This window comes from Plecotus auritus (assembly GCF_963455305.1).
Source record: "Plecotus auritus genome assembly, chromosome: 8".
Taxonomy (NCBI): domain Eukaryota; kingdom Metazoa; phylum Chordata; class Mammalia; order Chiroptera; family Vespertilionidae; genus Plecotus; species Plecotus auritus.
The window spans coordinates 110,436,511-110,457,131 of NC_137782.1; the positions used below are offsets into that span (position 1 = coordinate 110,436,511).

Below are 20,621 nucleotides of genomic sequence, written 5' to 3' on the forward strand. Positions count from 1 at the left end.
TGTATGCTGGCCCACATAGATGCATGCAGGCCCAAATGGATGTATACCAGCTCACTTGAGTGCATGCTGGCTCACATGGATGCATGCAGGCCCACATGGATGCACAATGGCCCACATGGATGCATGCTGGCCTACATGAGTGCATGCAGGCCCGCAGGCGGCATAATGAATTACAGCAACTGAATGAATGGCTTCTTCTCTGCCTGACCCGTTCTCCACTGGGCTCCACAGCCTTCCTGCCAGGGAGAAACTCCAGGCTCTGGGTGGCAGTATGCCTCCCACAACTCCCTGCCTTGTTCTGGACCATTTCCTCACTCCTCAATTCCCTCCTCACTGCATTCCTGATGCTGAGCTCATGTCCCTTTTCTTATACATTTTTGGAAGTGGATTCCTCTTTTAATTTCTTTGCCATAACCTTGGTGATTCATTAGCTTTCTGGAATGTGAGCATCACTTTTAATTATGTTGTGAATTTTTAGAGTATTGGAATGCTGCCTTAGCTTTTGCAAAAAGCATCCAATATTTTTCTTATTAATAATCTGTATCCTATGATTATCTAGCCCCAAAGCTATTATTGACTAAAAGAAGTGACTTGAATGAGCTTTTTCATTTTTTTAAATTATTAAAGCTAATTTTATGAAGAAATTAATGAATAGGGGTGAATACTTTTATATGTTATTGCTAAAATGTGTTCAAAGAAAGCAATATCACAAAATCAAATAACTTTGAAACGTTTCCAATGTAAGAGTTTTTATTCTGGGTCCACGCTCAATTAGAGGGTACCTACAACAGACTACAGACAAAAACAATTAGGGAGGGCTCAATAAAAACAAGAAAATAGGAAATGTTCAGTCTTGTAGCTCTCATACAAGTTATTAAGTCTTAATTTCAGTCCTAATATTAAATGATAAAATCCCTAATTCATATGAGATACTCAGTTTAAAACAAGACTTCAGGCTTGGATTATAACTAAAAATTTTTGAAAATCCTACAACAGCAATCTATCAGATTAAACTTCTGTGGAGAGCCTTTCAGAAGATTGAGCGTATTTTTGTGAGGACAGGGGAAGGACTAGGACAAAGAAATGGAAAAGCCCAAACCAGTAAGCTCCAATAGGTCGGAGATCCCGGTGTGGGAGGCAGAGAAATCTACCTTGTTATCAACAGGGACAGCAGGGTGGGATGAAGAAGGCGGCCTTACCTCAGCAGAGGGGCTAGGTCCACAGTGTCAGGGCTGAGGTCTGGGCGGCCCTGGAGGAACGCTGGCTCTCTTAACCATAGCTGCTACTAGACTGCTTTAAGATCTCCTGGCGACAATCCTCAGCCCTTTGCTGCTGTGGGAGGCTCTATGAGTGCAGGGCGGGGCTGCTCAGGTGGAGGTGAGGCAGCGATGACTCCGCTGGCTGACTCCTAAACCCTGCGCCTCGACCCTTCTCTGGGGAAGTGATGTCAGCATTACTTAAGGTATTAGGGTTTTTAGTGTACTGAGACCTAAACTGGCCCAGAAACTGGGGGGTGATCTCACATGCACTACTCTTGAGAGAGATTTCAGGGTGTTCTGGAGATAAACGATGTCGCCCCCCTCCCTCCTTGGGCTTGGGGTGTCTCCAGGGGTAGGACTCTTGGGACCTGTTGCCATGGGAAGGGTCGTCTGAATCCGAGGACACCACCTCCTGCAGGGGCAGCCTCTTGGCAGGCTTCTTTTTCTTTCTTCTAGGGTTCTCCTGTCTCAGCTCCCGGAGGTCGGTGGTGCCAGCTTCTCTGACTGGCCATGTAAGTAAACTTGAGTTCTTCATGCCCACATCTTCCCTAGAGAGACAGAATCAGGGTCACCATGGTCTCGACAGCTGCTGTGTCTACCGAGAGACCCAAGCCAAGAGATAACAGGTGTGGGCAAGGATGTGGAGAAAGGGAAACCTAGTGCAATGTTGGTGGGAATGTAAATTGGTGCAGCCACTGTGGAAAACAGTATGGAGGACCCCCCAAAATTAAAAATGGAACTGCCTTGCCCTAGTAGTTTGGCTCAGTGGATAGAGCATCAGACTTCGAACCAAAGGATTCCAGGTTCGATTCCCATCAAGGGCACATACCTCGGTTGCAAGCTCCTCTCTGGCCTGGGCCCTGGTTGAGGCATGTAGGAGGCAACCAGTCAATGTGTTTCTCTCACATCAATATTTCTCTCTCTCTTTCTCTCTCTCTTCCACACTCTCTAAAAATTAATGGAAAAATATTCTTGGGAGAGAATTTAAATAAATAAATAAATAAATAAATAAATAAATAAATAAATAAATAGTAAATGTTAGTATTTAAAAAAGTGGAACTGCCTTATGACCCAACAATTCCACTTGGGTATTTATCCAAGGAAAATGAAATCACTATCTTGAAGAGATATCTGCACTCTTATGTTCATAGCAGAATTATTTACAATAGCCAAGACATGGGAGCAACCTAAGTGTCCATTGATGAATGAATGGGAATATATATTATTCAGCAGTAAAAAAGAAAGAAATCTTGCAATTTGCAACCACTTGAATGAAACTTGAGGGTATTTTGTTAAGTGAAATGTGTCAGAAAAAGACAAATACTGCATGATCTCTCTCATATGTGAAAACTAAAATAAGCCAAATTCATAGTCAGAGTACAGTGGGGGTTGCCAGGGGCTGGGATGCAAGTGGGGGAGAGGTGTTTGTTGGTCAAAAGGTGCCAAAAAAACAGAGAAAATATACTGGCCAATTTATTTATCCAGAAATATTGTCTTTCAAAGAAGGTGTCTTGGAAACAAATACCTTGACTTCATTCAGCCATGCCAGCATGGCACACCATTTGAGAACTGGCTTTTTCAGAGCCTTCAGGGGAAGTTAAGACACCAGCTGTCTGGTATTTGTTAAACCATATTTTGTTCCCATAATCAGCACCTGCCACCTTGACCACCAGTCTTCATTCTGAATAACTTTGACAATGGCTGCTTTCAGATCCTTTTGGAAATTGTCAAGAAAAAGTTAATAGGGTGGGAAAAATTTTAGTTATATCTAAACAGAAAATTCCATCGATCAAATCCCTCTTCAAAGGATCAAGATTTACCACATGTGATACTTTCCAAAGATCAGCTCAAAAACTCTGGAGGTAATTTCCAAGAAAAATGAAAAAAATGGCTTGACTATTTCATACCTGTTAGGATAGTTATTATCAAAAAGAAAATAAACAAAACTAAGAAATAACAAGTCCTGGCCAGGATGTAGAGAAACTGGAACCCTGTGCACGGCTGGTGGGAATGTAAAATGGAGCAGCTGTTGTGGAAAGCAGTAGGCAGTCCCTCAAAATGTTAAAAGTAGGACTACCATGTGACCAGCAATTCCACTTCTGGTTATATACCCACAGAATGAAGCAGGGCCTCCCATGTTCATAGCGGCTTTACTCACAATAGCCAAGTGGTGAAAGCAACCCAAGTGCTCAGAGACACAGAGAGAGATAAACAAAATATGGTATATACATGCAATGGAACATTGTTCAGCCTTAAAAAGGAAAGGAAGTCTAGCATTTGCTACAATATGGATGAACCATGAGGGCATTGTGCTAAGTGAAATGAGCTAGTCACAAAAGGACAACTACTGTATGATTCCACTTATGTGAGGTTCCCACAGTAGTCAAAATCATGGAGACAGAAAGTAGGACGGTGGTTGCCAAGGGCTGGGGAGAAGGAATGCCTTGAATCCTTACAATAAAAGGAGAATAATTCCTTCATATTCATGACAGAAGTCAGAATGCTTTTCTGAAAGGTCAGCAAAATAGTGTTAGATTTGAGACTAGAACCAGATAGAGTCCAGGGGTCCTCAAACTTTTTAAACAGGGGGTCAGTTCACTGTCCCTCAGACTGTTGGAGGGCCGGACTATAGTTTAAAAAAAAAAAACTATGAACAAATTCCTACGCGCACTGTGGGCCCGGGATGAGTCGGCTGCTAAGCAGGACAGGCAGCGGCACCTGGCGGGCCGGATAAATGTCCTTGGCGGGCTGCATGTGGCCCACAGGCCGCAGTTTGAGGACGCCTGAGATAGACGAATAACCTGGAGGTAAAAGGTGTGACACTGAATAAAGAATAACCATGGAACCACATTTTAAGCAGAAGTTGCCCACGTACTTAGAGATCATGAATCTCAACCTAGAAACGGATGAAAGGTGCAAAGATATGAATAAAATTCAGGAAGTAAAAAGTGGGGTCCACTTACACTTTGGGATCCTCCTGAATTGGGGGTGACTTTATATGAGAGCAAGAGAGAGCATACTTGTTCTGGCTGATCTTTATAAGTGCATTTCGTGGACAAAATTCCTGTAATAACACAAAAGAGTAACTGAGAGATGCCCACAGTTCAGATGTAATTTTATATATTCCAGCTCAACCCCTTATAATAGCGACTAGCCATTATCCTATTAGAGTGATACTTAAGAGTGCAGTGTTGATACACAGCCTCACTTGATAATTACATGCTGAATAAAAGTCATTGTTGAGTCCTCTCTGTCATTCTCCATGTCCTGGATCATTTGCCAAGTCCAGCCACATAAGATGCAGTGGGTGCACACACACTCACACATCCTCTCACATAATCACCGTCCTATCTTTATTTCGGCCTTGGCCATCTCTTTCCTGGGCTTATAAACTGTCACCATCACCCCTTAATGAGCACCGACCTTCAGCCCCATGAGTCTCCCAGCATCTCCATCAGAACTGTTTTCAGCATCCATGCCCTGACCATGCCACACCCTGGGGACATGCCGGGATGTCTCTGCAGTCATTCCTGGATTTGCTTTCTCCTTTCCTGCCTGGGAGACTTCCCACAGCAGCACCAGCCAGTGCCCTTCCAGGCAGCCCCCTGTGCTGTTGTCAAACAGCCCCAGGAACGCCCATTTCTTTCAGGCTTTTCTGGGTTGATGAGAAGGGACCCTTTCTCTCCCTTGTCTGTCAGGCTGGATTCAGTGCCTCTGGGCCCACTGGCTCAGTTGCTCTTCACTCTTGGCCTTCAATCAAGAATTGACTGGATATTTCATTCTGCATAGCAGCAGGCAGACGCAGAGGGCGAGTGTGCGGCCTGTGAGCCAGACCTACTGGTTCCTGCCTGTTCTACGGCACAACATGTGTGATGACCTCTCTGCTGTCCAAAGACAGGGTGACTGGTCCCACTTCACAGTGTTCTGAGCTCTCAGTGGTCCGCTGCGGGCCACGCACTTGGAGCAGAACCATACTAAGGCCTAATAAAGTTAGCGTCTGTGATTCTATTTGCTTCTTTTTGCTCACCAGTCTATTTTCTAATCATAGTAAGTAGTCCATCCAAGCAAAGTTATTCCTACTAGAAACATCATTTCATCAAACAATTTGAAAAGAAATTGTGAGAACCTTCTCTTCTCCAGGGTCTGTCATGTGCAAAGGTGCCCAGGCCACAGCTCCTGCACTGGAGGTGGGAGCTGGCTGGCAAGGAAGCTGGTGTGGGAAGAGGCAGGACAGTGGGCGGGACCCTGAGGGCCTGGGCAGGGAGGCACAACTAGGCAGGAGCTGCCGAGTGACAGGGGGTTCATGGAAAGAAGATGGAAGGCCGTCGAGGAGGAGCAGAAGCCTAGGGGCAGGAAAGGCCGCTGTGTTCCAGCTCACATGGCAGCCAGAACCGTGCCGGTCAAGCTCCGCTTTTTTCTCTTCTTTTTCTTTTCTTTCCTTCCCTTTTCTTCCCTTTCCTTTCCTTTGCTTTCTTCCTTTCTTTTCTTCTTCTTTTTAAAACCATCAGTTACTATTTACATTTAATATTATTTTGTAATAGTTTCAGATGTACAGCATAGTGGTCATACAATCCTACACTTGACAGAGTGACCCCGATATTTCCAGTCCCCACCTGGCACCGTACAGAGTTACTACAATATTACTATGTTCCCTGTGCTGTACTTCACATACCCAAAGCTGCACTTTTTCTTGAAGTTGCTGAGAAGTGTGTGTGTGTGGGCGTGGGGGTGGGGGTGGGGAGGAGGTGAGAGACATCAGGCAGGCAAATGACATCATCAGATTCATAACTGATAAAGATGTTTTCTGAAATTTTTAGAAAAGATCCATTGAGAGGACCGGCAGGGGAGCATCAGGCAGGAGCTTCCTGAGCATCAGCATCAGCATCAGCATCAGCAGGAGCGAGAGAGAGAGTGAGAGCGAGAGTGAGAGCTATAAGGACAGGAAGGACCCTGATGAGGCCAAGGGAGTTCCCAGCCAGGAGGCAGAGCAGGAGCCCAAAAGGCCGTCCCATGGAGGAGCAGGGAGGCCATGGCCTGGATCATTTGCTTTCTCCTTTCCTGGCTGGGAGACATCCCACAGCAGCGCTTTTATGTCTTGAGTGGGCAGAATCCAACCTGCAGGGGGAGTGGATGCAGTGGGGAAATCATTTCTTCAGGACTCCTGGCAGGGCCAAGAAAGAGCTAGGTGCGGCCCGCAGAGAGGGGTGAGGGAGTGGCTCCTGCTGGTGACTCAGCCCTTTTCCAGATACTTACTCTCCGATTGTTACACTTCAAAACCGTGTAGAGTTTATCTTCGGCCACATCCTGATTCGGAAGTGCTATGACAATGGCAGGGACATAGAAGTCAAATCCATTGGGTGTCACAATCTTGGCAAATACATAATCTCCAACCTGTAGATGAGAACATGCTTCATAGTAAACATTTTGCTTATAGTCTTCTAGAGAGTATTCATATAAGCATGTTTTAAAACACCCAGGATTCTAAATTTCAAATACATTAATTTTTTCTCAGAAAGAGTCAATAGTTCCACAATTCTTGTACTCAGTGGCCACCCTGGAATTCAGTGATCGGCTCGAGGAAGCCCCACTGCAGCAGAGCCTGGGAGGGGTCTAGAAACATCCTCCCAGGACTGGTGGGAAGGGCCTGCAGGGCCTCACATGAAGACCCAGGGAGAAGAACACAGGCTTGCTCATAGTGCTCGGAGCACACAGTAGACTCCGTGGGTAAAGGTACATGGAGATAGCTTCCAGCGGAAAGGAAGTCCTGGGCAGGGACACAGCCGCAGGGCACTTGTCAGATGGACAGGATCCTGGGAGGAAATACGCTGACATGCGCCTGGGTCTGGCAGGGGAGGTGGCCACACAACCAGGTGACCCTGCAAGTGTGCTCCCTCGGTGCTTTTCCTCCACTTTCTCCAAAAACCCACGGCACTGCAGTTCTGGGGCCTTCTCGCTACTCTCTGGCCTGGCTGTCAAGGAGAGCATGACCTCTGTCCTTGCTTTAAAATTTATTTAGCCCGGCCGGTGTGGGTCAGTGGTTGAGTGTTGACCTATGAACCAGGAGGTCATGGTTTGATTCCCGGTCAGGGCACATGACCGGGTTTTGGCCTTGATCACCAGTAGGGTGACATGCAGGAGGCAGCCAATCAATGATTCTCATCATTGATGTTTCTATCTCTCTCTTTCTCTCTGAAGTCAATAAAAACATATTTTTTAAGAAAAACTATTTAATATAGTTTGCAGTTATAGTTTCAAGAGCACCAACAGCCTCAGCAACTCCCTTCCCTGACCTCCTATGGCCTGTAAAGTGGCAAGTGCAGTCCTGAGCTATATACCAGGCCGTCAGCAGATCAGGATCATGAACAAAGAAATCTCCAGGCAAGTGGTCACAGAAAAGGGGCCATTCCTCCTCCAGCCCAACCAGAGCGCAGCGAAGGGCCTAGCCACGGCCGCCTGTCCTCAGAGCGCTGGGAATGTGAAAGGGACTGGGAACAGGTGCTGGAGCAGGTACCTGGAGCAGCGGGCAGGGCATGGCGCCCCCCACAGGCGTGATGAAGGAGGTAGGCACAACCTTGGTGTCTCCGTACCTGAAGTTCACCAGTGCATGGGTGGGGCTTATGCACTTCTTCACGACCCCTGGAAGGAATCAAAGTTAAAATACGCTAGGAGGACAAGGAATGTCTGTCACCTTGGGCTGCCCCTCGTGTGGACTGTGCTAATGGTCACACTTTGCCTGTTTACATCAGTGTGCCTCTTTGACGACTCACCCGATAGCGAGTGAGGGGCGCCTCCTGGGAGGCCTGGGGTGCAGACTGCAGGCGGGGAAGGGCATGCTCTGGTCTGGGGGCCAGAGCATGCGCAGCTCACTCACCCAGTGTCACCAGCAGCCATCTCAGAAACAGACACCCTCTTCCTGGACACCCTACCGGCGGTTTCCTTATGTATTTGTGTTAGCCACACTCCCTTCTATAGAGCTGAGATATTGAAAACCAATGTTGTTCAGTTGTGAGTGAAAGGAAATGCGAACTCCCATCACCAGCTTTTCATTAATGTTAGATCAATGAAAAGACCGCGAGGTTGAGCACATCCCACAGCTTCCCTAAAATCTACAACCAAAACGGAGAAAACAAGAACCCACACATTTCCTTGCCTTTTCCTTCTCCTCAAAGAGCTTGTTATAACCAGAAAGGAAAATGCCGTGCTTGGTGCACATGTGTTGTCATTTAGCCGAGATGAATGCATGTTCCCATTATGCGTGGGTTATACATATCGGGGGTGTGGGGGGCCGGTCTGGACAGAACACTCCCGGGCAGTGGCAGCTGCCGGGACCTCTGCTCTGAGACAGAAAGTGTACATCCCGTTGGGCCCCGTCCGCTCACAGGCCGCCTTGGCCAAGCCCCAGGCCCTGGACGTGGCCAGGAGACTGCCTAGTTTCATCCTGAGTCCATGTCTTTTGTATGATATAACCAAAGAAATGGAAACCTTTTTAAAACCACACACACACACACACACACACACACACACACACACACACACACACGAAAACCAGCTTTCCACAGTGTGTGCTTTCTTATCAAACTAAATGTTCACCTGGGTGTTGACTATTCTTTACACATTGCTCACATGTTGCCTACCATCAAGTGACTACTCTTTTCATTAGAGAAGCAAGCACCACTTTTTGAAGGAATTTCTGTTACAAAAACAGTGGACCACTCCTGGTTGAAGAGGACCCCCCAATCCCACCCTCTCTCCTTGGCTCAGGTGTGGGCTCAGCCCTGGGAAGCTCCTCATGCCCCGGCCTTGGGGGCTTTAGCAGGATCTGGTCTGAAAGCGGCAGGCAGTTTTCCAGTTTCTTGCCTCCAGTGAGCAGCTGGGACTGAGGCTGCATGGTCCACAGTCTAAACCATTCATTCTCCGCCTTTTACAGAACAGTATGCCCGACCTGCCCTAGGTGGTTGGACCCAAACTTTTCAGTATGTTACTATAATCTCTTTTAGTTCCTTCGCTCTCTTTTCCTCTGTGTACATTCTCTGCAGATATGGCCTTTGCCCACCTCCTGAAATGAGAGTGCTTTCTATGGCCTAACTGTAGAACCAGCCTCGCCGCTGACACCCTCTGGCTATGTCCTGCAGGACCCCTCGCAGCCTGTCGAGCTAGGGTTCAACCTCTGCCCTTGCTCCTTTCTCCATCTATTAAGGAGTTGCCAGCATTTCCACGTCCTGATCCAAGACCAGCTTCCAAACTTTGGCTTCCTGACACTGCTGCTTTCCTGTCCTCGGCCCCTGGCTCTGAAATGTCACCAAGAACCTTTTGTGGTCTTTGTTTTGTGGGTCTCTTCTCCTGAAGGAGGCTTGGTGATCGTCCTGGGTACGAGAGGGCTCCCCACCTGGGCCAGAGGGCTCTCCTGCATTCAGGCTAGGAAACGGACACACCTCTATTGAGGCCCTCAGCAAAACTGTGGCCATGCTCAGCAGTTAGAGGATTGGAGAAATAGTCTAAGCATACAGCATAGCCCAGTTCATTTGGCGAGAGATGCAGGAATAGTTCTTAATCTTTGCTCCAAACGGGAATTGCGCAGGCTGGAGACTGGATTTTTTTTTTAATCTCTGGCTGTAAGAACCTTCTCATATTCACAGTCCAGTGAATTCCATCTCCTGCAAAAGTCAATCGCTTTGCCCACCAGTAGCCTTCCCACCACCTGCCCCAATGCACTGCGTGTCACCCTACATGGCCATTCACCATATTCTTATCTTCAATTTTAGAGGGTTCCCTTCCAGCTAACTGTGCTGATTTTTGCCTTTTTGAGTTGTTGTTAACATGTGTTTTTTAATGAGGAAGGGGGGGCAGTGTGGAGAGAAGAAAGTGGATCGGTTGGTGTCCCGACCAAGGACTGAACCGGAGACCCAGGTATGTGCCGTGTTGTGAAAGTTTTAAAACTGCACGCACTCCCTCTTCCCCGGAGAAGGTGAGGGGTGTTCATATTCCTAAGAGGAGCTCTCAGGTTGGATGATAGGCTGGTAATTAACATTTCCCAGTTTACAACATGCTATACATTATCGCATTTAATCTACACAACAGTCTTATGGGGTTTTTTAACTGTTTGAACCCCATTTGGGAAGATAAGGCATCTGAGGCTCAGAGAACTTCCCATGGCTGGTAGAGAGGCAGACTTCACACACACAAACAGGGTGTTCTGACCCTCAGTCACTACGCCTGAGACAGTACTCAAGGCCTTTTCTCCCATTGCCACGTGTGGAAATCTTGCAACCCAGACTCCTCACCACTGTGACTCCTGAGGGAAAATGCTGCTCCTCACTGAATAGCAGGAAGGATGACCTCATTCCCACACATAAGGACTTAAAATAAGGTTTTGGAATGTGTCTCCCTCCTTGCCCTTCAGCATCTCGATAAGCCAGGTGCATTATGCACATGCAGTTATGCTCCTTCACTAGATATGCAGCTGACCTGGAATAGTCAGCTGGATGGAGATTCCGGCCCCGATTCCCAGGGGGGCAGTGAGTGCAGCCAGCTCTGCTCCAGGTGGACACCTGGCCTTGAGCAATAGACACCCTGATCCAATTACCCCAAAGCCGCCTTCTGCCCAGGGGCATTGTAAAGCCAGCTACTGTTCATTAGAAATGTTTGGGGGGTTTTGAACAAGAATTACTGAACAGAAGGCACCAGTCAATATCATGCCTGTGCTCCACACAATTTTGGCCTTTTTTTTTTTTTGCAAGGGGAAAATAAAAACGTGTAGACACCAGGTGGTCTAAATATCACATGACATCATGATATCACTTAGTTAGCTTTCTGTCCAGAAATGCATAATCTGAATCTAATCTAACCCAAACTGAGGAACATTCCATGTAATAATTGACCTTACTCTCAAATAATGTCAATATCATGAAGCAGGAAATGCTGGAGAATGATTCTAGACTAAAGAGGCATGCTAAGTAAATTCAGTACATGATTCTGGACAGGGACCTGTGCTAGAGAAAAAAATGCTAGAAAAGCCATTATTGGGACAATAACCAAATGGAAATGTACAGATAAAAAGTAGTATACTAATGTTAAGTTTACTAAATTGTATAACCTTATAGTGGTTATATTAAGAGATTACCCTTCTTCTTGAGAAATACAAATTGATATATGAAGGGGTAAAGGATTATGATGATTTTATCTAATCTCAAATAGTAAAAAAATTAAAGTTTGGAAGCAGGGAGAGAGAGAAAGGTGGGGAGAGAGGAATATATGTAGTAAAATAAATGTGACAAAATGTTAAAAATTGATAAATCTGGGTAAAGAGTATATAGGAGTTCTCTGTACTATTCTTGAAACTTTTCTGTAAGTTTGAAATTATTTTTTATAAAAATAACTATCACAGTAGAATTGAAATTCTCAATTAAAGAAAAGATTCATAGACTTTAGTGGGGAGAGGAGCAAAAGCTAAGCACCTCGAGTAACCACACATCACCATTTCAGCTGGCTGAGGCAACATTTCCTAACTGACCACTAAGCAAAGTCATGGATTTTATGATTAAATTCAAATGTTTATTTCCTCTGAACCGGCTTGTTTGAGTTTAATCACAGTCACAAATTGAAACTTCTCAACTAGCCCAATCCCACGCAGCCAGGAGGAGTGTGTGCTCTCTGCCTCTAATTGCACATTAAAACAAACCGCCAGGGCAGTAACCATTGCTGGCATGGCCTCAGCATTGCAGGTGGTCATGGTGTCACCTGTTTCCTCTACTTCCCAGACAGGCAGCAACAGTGCTCAGCATGTTCTCATCACAGGGGGATGGTGCTGAGGAAATGTTGGAGCCAATCCACTTTGCTCTGGGACCCTGGCCAGGAAACTGATCCCATGCCCTTAATCCAGCCATTTGGAATCCAGTCCTTGTCAGCATTTTCATTCAACTGCCAAATGGGCTTTGGACCCCTCTCCCGGCTCAAATCATAGGATCAAACAGGGTGGCTCCGATAACCACCTCCCAGCACACATGAGCCCCAGAGGAATGGCAGGTTTCCAGGCCCTGCTCCTGCAAAGCAGTTGCATGTCCTAGCCTATGAGCTCATCTCAGCTGCTCAGATCATAGTCGCACTCATCCAACCCACTCCAAAGCACAGTTACCAAATTTCAGAGAAAATGTCTTAGTTGTTGGTTCTACACAGATGCCTGCTGGAAACCAAACTCCTGCTGAAGCACCCCCCCACCCCCGCTTTTTTACTTAAAAATAAGATTTTAATTAAACATTACAAAGAATTATTCCTTTAACTCTGAGTCTGAAGAGAAAATCTGTCTAGAGATAGAGATCTTGAGACATCACACAAAAGTAGTGTGCCTCCAATTCATTATGTCCCTGACACGCCTCATTATCTTCCTGTCCATGCTACTATGGCTGGGAGGTGTCAATACTTATGGCCCAAGCCAGGGACCTGAGTGACATCTTAACCATCCTCAGCCATTCTTGACACCGCAGTGGGAGAGTCATCCAAATGTGACTGTGTCTCCCTGCTTTAAGTGTGGCTCCCCAATAAAATCCACACTTTTAAAAAATCTTTGCCCAAGGGCATACTTATTGATTTTAGAGAGAGAGGGAGGGAGGGAGAGAGAAGTCGATTAGTTGCCTCCTGAATGCACCCTGATCAGGGATCAAACCTGCAACTTGGGTACGTGCCCTGACCGGGAATGGAACCCACATGTTTTAGTGTGCCAAACCATATTCCAACCAAGTGAGCCACCCAGCCAGGGCAAAATCGCCATTTCTTAACATGACCCTTAATAAACAGCCCCGTGTTTACCTCTCTGAAGCACCTCATTATTTCATACCCTTCCTTTGCATTCTAGTTCCAGCCATGATCTGTTTTATTTCTCCAGACATGAAATGTTTTCTTCACCTCTAGATCTTCATTCATGTTACCTTCACTATCCATGAAGCTCTCATGTGAACGTACCTGGCTGATGCCTTTAGGATCACCTGCTCCAGGAACTCTTGGGCAAACCACTCAGGCCCAGCCACACGGCCTCTTCCTCCAATGTGCCACGTGCATTCGGCCTCAGGACCTTGCACTGCTGTCCCTTCTGCTTAGAACTCTCTTCTTCCAGATAACCTCATGGCCTGCCCCTGCTCCTTCAGGCCCTCACTCACTTGTCACCTTCCCGGGCAGCTCTTCATGGGCCACCATATTTAGAATTGCTACCTCGACCCCTTCATGCTTGATTTCTCTCTCTATAGCACTGCATCTGACACATTGCATATGTATTTGGTTTCTTGTCTGTCTCCCTCACTGGAATGTAATCTCCATGAAGATAAGAATTTCCATCCGTTTGCTTACCACACTAGATTGAACAGCACTTTAGGAATATTACATACATGGAACACAGTAGATGTGCAGTAAAGATTTGTTTACTAAACAAATGAGGGATTAAAGTAAATGTATTTTCTAAAAAAATAAAAAATAAAAAAATAAAGTAAATGTATTTTCTGGCTATCCCTCCCTCCCCACAAATTATGGGGAGAAACCCATCACTATTTCATTTCAGAAGTGGAGTATCTTAGTACAGCTATGAAATCTCAATGTTCTAGGGAAAGCACAGTTTGAGAACCGCTGGTCCCCCTCCCCAATAGCATATTCTTTAACAAAGCAATCTTACAAAATAGTATATCTACCTGGGAAATAAAAGCCATTTGCGTCACATCTTGCAATAACCCTCTGGCCTTTGAGATGATGCAATTTTTTGGATTTGATTTTCTTTGTTGAATTTCCTTGAAATTTCTGTGGCTAAAAAGATAAAAGATTAGTAATTGAAAGGAAAGTCAATGCAGACAGTGAAGGTCTCAGGCCCAGGTGTCTGGGGACTCAGATGGAAGTGCAGGACATGCGTGCGCTGTGCACTCACTCTGGGAACTGCCTGTTCTCTGCTGCTGGGAACAGGCTTTCAACCTGACTGACCTGAGAGCCTTGCTTTCTAAACATAATCAGATTTTGTTAAAAACCAAACAAAAGCAGAAAAGCCAACCTTTTCCAGAGAATTGAAATAGGATCCAGAGTCTTAAAACATAATATTCAACACATCATTATATAATCCAAAATGAAACAGACAAAAAAAGCAAGCCAATATGACCAGTTCTCAAGGTATGAGGTGATTGATAGATCACAATACTGAGATGACCCAGGTGTTGCAATGATCAGATAAAGACTTAAACCAGCAATTATAGTCCATGACGTAAAGCAAATACCTTTGAAATGAATGGCAAAATGTTTTCAGCAGAGAAATAGAAACTATAAAAACTATAAAAATAACAAAATGAAAAATTTTTAAGTAAAAAAATAATATCTGGAAGGGCTTAATAGTAGAATTGATGTGACAGAAGAGACAAATCAACAGAAATTATTCAATCTGAAGAACACAGACGAAAAAAAGGTGTTTTAAAAATGAGCAAGGTTCTTCCTATTCCAGATGCCCCTTCAAAGCCCAGCCCAGTTATATCTCGCTGGGCAAACTTACCAGGCAGATTCAGAAAAAGCAGAGGTGTATCCTTACAACGAGTATTATCCAGCCATCTATGTATGACTAGAGGCCAGGTGCATGGATTTGTGCACCGGTGGGGTCCTTCGGCATGGCCTGCACCCTCTCTCAATCCAGGACCACTCCGGGGATGTCGGACTGCCGGTTTTGGCCTGATCCCCTCAGGCCAGGCTGAGGGACCCCACTGGTGCATGAATTGGTGCACCGGGCCTCTAGTATGTATATAAGATCTTTGGTTAATCTCTTCCCCCCCTCCCCCCTCCTCCCTTCCCTCTGAGATTCATCAGTCTGTTCCATGTTTCCATGCCTGTGAGTTGAGCGTCTGCCCCGTGGTGGTCAGTGCGCGGCATAGCTACTGACCAGTCGAATGGTTGAACGGTAAAACAGTCAAACGGTCACTTTGGCTTCTATATATAGAGATATGTACCGATTAGTGGTTATCCAAGGTGGGGGTGCAAACAGATGGACTGCAATTAGGCATGAAGTGTCTCTTTGGGTTGATGAGAATGTGCTAAAACTGGATTGTAGTGATGGTTGACAGCTCATTCAGTTTTACTAAAAATCACTGAATTGAAACAGGTGAGTTTTATGTTGTCAAAATAATATTTCTATAAATCTGTGTTGTTGTTTTTTTAAAAAGGAAGTAAAAATAGACAGCCATTTATTTATGGTTTGCTCCTAGAAAACGCTCACATTATTTTACATACAGTGGGCTATGGAGCGAATGAGTACAGAAGCTTCAATAAGCTAACAAAATAGAAACAGCCTCATAGAGAACAGACTGACAGCTATCAGAGGGGAGGGGGTGGGGCTGGGTGAAAAAGATGAAGGGATTAAGCAAAGAAAAACAACACCTCATAGACACTGATACCAGTATGGTGATTACCAGAGGGAAAAGAGTTGGCGGGGGGGGGGGGGGGGGTAGAAGCAGGTAAAGGGGGGATAAATGGTGATGGAAAGAGACTTGGCTTGTGGTGGTGAACACACAATACAATAGACAGATGATGTATAATAGAATTGTTCACCTGAAGCCTATATAATTTTATTAGCCAATGTCACCCCAATAAGTTCAATAAAAATTTTAGAAAAAAGAAATAGGAAGAAAAAGATAAACCAAATAGGCCTTTTTCTTCAAATCACTACATTGCAGAAACTGGAGATTTTCCCTACTAGATTTTTTTTTTAATTTTTTTTCCCTGTCTTGACCATTAATTTATTAATTCTTGGGTTTCTTAAAGAAATTAGTCCTCCTCAATCTGACTGCCCAGCAACATCATTCTCCAGCTTCTCTTTGCAGACAGTCAAGTGTCCCTCTTCTCCATGAAAGGAAGCCAATAGCAGGTGTTTTCACATGCATTTTGAGGTTACTTTTTTGCAATGCTACAGTTATACCATAAATAAAGTGTTAAATGCATATTTTACGAGTTCATCTACTGGACTCCACTTAAGCAAGGCTCTAATTTATGAGGCGATTGACTATAAAATTTAAATAACTTCAGGTGGTCTCAACACCATTTGCTCTTGAGCCATTATCCATTTCAATATAGTTAGGATATGAGTGGGCCCACTTCCAGGGCGCCTGCTATGACTGGCGCAGCATCAATCATTTGGGCCTGTTTGGACATGCTGTACAGGTTCATTAGAACAAGTGGGAGCCTGGCCGATTTCCTGGGAGATGAACACTTGGAGCCAGGTCCTCAGAAGTGAAGAAGTAAGGAACCAAGGGGTGGCTCTTGAAGGAACTGTGGGATATGATCAAATGTTGGCCTATGCAGACACGGATGAAATGTCAGATGAGCACTACCCTTTTGTTTATGATGTTCCTATTTAGCCGGATTTTGCTTGGGTACCTCCATTCTATCTTTACTAATGCAATCAGTATGTCAAAGAGGACAGTCGACATCACTGGCATATGGTGAATGTTAGCTGCCTGTTCCTGGGCTGTCAGACCTTCCATGGGAGGTTCAGAACGACCAGCAGTCGGAAATGGCCTCAAAGGGAGGAGCCTGGGCCAGGTGGCAGGAGGGGCTGGACCACGTGCTCCCTGCTGGCTGGGGGACTTGGGGCAACTTTTTACCCTTCCTGAGAGTCAGTTTCTGCAAATGCAAAATGAGGGCATAACCTAAGTGCTCTCTGACACCCGTAGCTCCACACCTTTGTCCAGGAGGTTCCAGGCCTTACTAGGCCTTCCTGTACTGCAAGGTCCACTGTCAGCCCTTGTGTAAACTGTCTGCAGTTTTCACAATTTGAGGGAAATTTTTTGTCATCATACCCACAGAGATGCCCATACCATAGTCATGTAGGATCCACATAAAGTTTCCCACAGACCCACGTAAAGCTTCTAATTACTGATAGAATTTAGAATCTTGAGAATCAGGAACAAGATGAATTAAATCATTGTTACTTAAAAACCTTTACATAAAGGTAAACTTCCATGAAGGTTACCTTTACATAAAGCTAACTTCTATAGCCACCTGCTTCATGCCACCAGTATTCACAGCAAAGACCAATCGACCCAGGAGGCACCTGCTGGTGGCCACAGAGCCACCAGACAGCCTCTCTGCCTCAGACAGATTTCTTCCAGACAGGTGTCCACATCGACCCAGAAAGGTCTTTTCCCATTTAGATTTCATCAGTACAACAGGGATGCCATTTATTAGGACCTATGCCTAGATGCATTCAAAATCCTAAATGAGTGTAATCACATAAACTTACTTACCTAACCCCTTTTTTCCTCCAGATTCCAAATATTGATTTGGTTCTGTCAATATCCTAGCCCGAAGCTGACCAGTGAGATTGCTTTCTACATTGTCACAGGCACAGTCTCTGTGAAGTAAGTTGCCCATCATCAGAGCTTTTTCCCTATAGTGTCACTGAGTAGGATACAGGACAACTACGCACCTTGTGAAGACCCCCTGCCTGGGCAACAAGAATGGGTGGTAGCCATGCAGAGGGATTCGTGTTCATTGTCACACACGGAGCATGCCACCTAAGAAAGCACCTTCCAAATGGTTGAAAAGTATCACCCCGCCCTTCAAATCATTCATATTCCTGTGAGTTCCCCAAAAGGACCATTGCAGTTACTAAAGGGCTTCTCACATGTAACTTACATTTACTCTGCTTTTGTTTACAACTCTTATTGCTATTGGCAACAATCCACTTGCGGTTGTTTTCACAACACATCGCCTCATGGAAGGACCATTCAGTTACACTCAGAGATTCGTCCTGGCTGCTCTCGGTTCAGCTGCTGCATGGATCTGGGAGCGGAGCCACACGAAACCAACCGATGGGCCAGCTTCAATGCAAGGGCTCATTCCAGGCCCAGAGCACTGGTCTCCTGGATGGAAGGCACAATCAGGGCAGCAGATGTGCCCCCCTCCAGCCACACTGTAGACAGCAGCACTTCAGAAAGATGATATCGTACCCGAGACTGTAGAGATACTGTACAGCCCTGACCCTTTCCTGCCACATCTCCCCTATGCACACACAAAATATATGCATGTCATCTACACTAATAAAAGAGAAACATGCAAATTGACCATCACTCTGCTATGCCCACCAGCCAATCAGGAGGGAATATGCAAATTAGAAGGACAAAGATGGCGGCTGCCCAGCTGCTCCAGGCTCTGAGTGGCAGGGCAGGGCAGGACACCTGCTATGAGAGGGAGCGGGGGTGGGGGGAGCGAAGGGATCTACAGGAGCAGCACTTGGGCTGCAGCAAAGACAAAGACTGCAGACTCTGGCCAGAGCCTGCAGCAAAGACAAAGAAGGCAGACTCTGGCTGGAGTGAAGGCCTGGGTCCCAGGTGCCAGAGGAAAACCGATGCTGGAAGCCAAGGGAAGGAAGGCCTATTGCACGAATCTCTTTGTGCAATGGGCTCCTAGTCTATAATAATAAAAGCATAATATGCTAATTAGACCGGACAGCTGGATGACCTTCCGGATAAAGCCAGGGTTGCGAGGGCTGAGTCAAGCTGCCGAGGCTGCAAGGGCCAAACCCCTTGCACGAATTTCGTACATCAGGCCTGTAGTTGAGTTATAAAAAGAAATCCATGGAGTGAAAGTCAGATGGAATGGAGAGAACAGGAAGTGCCAACACTAACTCAATAAGCCCGCACAGCTCACGCTTAGGTGCCTGAGAGCAGCGTGCCCGGCTTCGGTGAGTGGGGTGGGCAAGGATGCTGGCAGCAAGGATGCTGTCCACTGGGTATTTGATTTTGCCTTGCCTCCAAACCCCAGAGAATCCTAATTCACTTCTTTGCCAGATTCAGTTACCAGGCGATATAGAGCAGGAGGCAAAATGATGCCATGCTTCTTTCACTTCATTACTTCACTTCAAACTCATGCTCTCCAGTTTGTATCGGAGAAGACAGTGTGCCTACTAAATGTTTAAGGCTTAACATTTTCCATTTAACAAACAATATGCTTCCACATCAGGGACAGAATGCATTTCTAGGATCTAACTAGAATTGGTTTGGGGCTCAAAACCTTGCTATAAAACCATCACGAATGAGTTTTTCCTGCCCCAAATCACCAGACTGCTGCCACACTGCAGCTCCAGTGTGCTGCTGGGCCCATGGACAGCCTGTGGCTGCTGCAATCAAGACTCACATGAAGGGCAGGCGCTTTGACATCTCCTCTCACTAGGACACCTGCTTCTAAGACCAGAGCATTAGCACATGTCTCTGTTGTTAATTCAACTCCCTTTAACACCTGGGTGAGGAGGATGGGCCAGCCTGGAACGCTTTCTGACCTCATTCTTCCTCTTCTTCAGATTGAGAGCGGTTTCCTCACCCCTGACCCCCAGCATATCCAGGGCCTGCAGCCCTTTAAAATGGGTTCTGGACAGAGAATGAGAAAAAGACCTTACGGGAAAGTATGAGCCAGGAGTGGCAATCTTCTGCCAGCCCTCCAGGCCCTGGAGTGTGGACTCACTGTAGAGTTGGAAGGCTTCGGTGTGCTTTCCTTCCCAGAGCGTTTGCCTTTTAACAGGAGGCAAGCTACTGTGCCAAGTGAGTGATGCTCTGAGGAGACATTTCTGTCCTTCTGAAGAGGGAGCTAAGTCTCCTTTCGAAACCTCACAGAGACAGCAGGTTGACACTGGGGCTCACGGGGACATTCAGGGTAAGGCATGTGAGCCCAGGGCTCAAGGGAGAGCTGCAGGCAGGAGGCCGTGCGGGGAGAGTTCCCATCTCCTTTCTGAAGTCTTGGGTACGTAGCCTTGCTTTAAGGTCCAAGGGGGTGGAGGGGAGTGCTGCTGGGGAGTTGTTTTCCCCTTCTCCTCCTCAGGGAGCAATGGCACTTTAGAAAACACAGAGTGAGAAACTCGTCCCCCAGATTCTATGCAGCTTCTGCTTGCTCTCAGGGTGCTTCCCGAGCAGAGCGGCTGCCAGGTGGTGCCGCCTCTCTCAGGCGGTGGCTCCCTGGCTGAGTGAGTGGCCATCGGAAGCACAGGACACAGTAGCAGCAGGGAGCCTGGCCTGGAAGCCAACGCTCAGCTGTCCTCTCCACCGCGCAGCCTGGCTATGCCGTTAACCACAGCTCTAATCAAACATGAATCAGCAGCACCTCCTGTGAAAGGATGAACTATGTGTGGTATGTGTGTGCCCGTGTGTGTGTGTGTGTGTGTGTGTGCACGTGTACGTGTTTGGTAGCAGCAAAGACCTAATCAATATACATTAGATGTTGATAAAATTATTTCCCCAGCTTGAAGAGCAAACTTGTAACATCTCAGGGAATACTCCCTCCTTGCTCTTTTAGGAAAAAATCAAAATGAAAAAAGTTTGAGATGTTTTAAATATTTAAATCTGAAAATCACCACACCTTTGGGGT

General features: G+C 46.1%; 1 protein-coding gene across 3 annotated transcripts in view; it reads right to left on the reverse strand.

Annotated features, from left to right (window-relative positions):
- Positions 1–728: 728 nt before the first annotated feature.
- The window catches only part of VWA3B (von Willebrand factor A domain containing 3B), a 167,338-nt gene continuing 147,445 nt past the window's right edge, over positions 729–20,621 (reverse strand). For all 3 annotated transcript variants that reach the window (XM_080684536.1, XM_080684535.1, XM_080684537.1), the window contains 5 exons: positions 13,931–14,042; positions 7,771–7,895; positions 6,513–6,650; positions 4,223–4,323; positions 729–1,807 (listed from right to left, as the gene is read on the reverse strand). In XM_080684536.1, the coding sequence (XP_080540662.1) occupies positions 1,345–1,807; positions 4,223–4,323; positions 6,513–6,650; positions 7,771–7,895; positions 13,931–14,042 (939 nt within the window). In that variant the 3' untranslated portion in view covers positions 729–1,344. The remainder of the gene's footprint in view (positions 1,808–4,222; positions 4,324–6,512; positions 6,651–7,770; positions 7,896–13,930; positions 14,043–20,621) is intronic.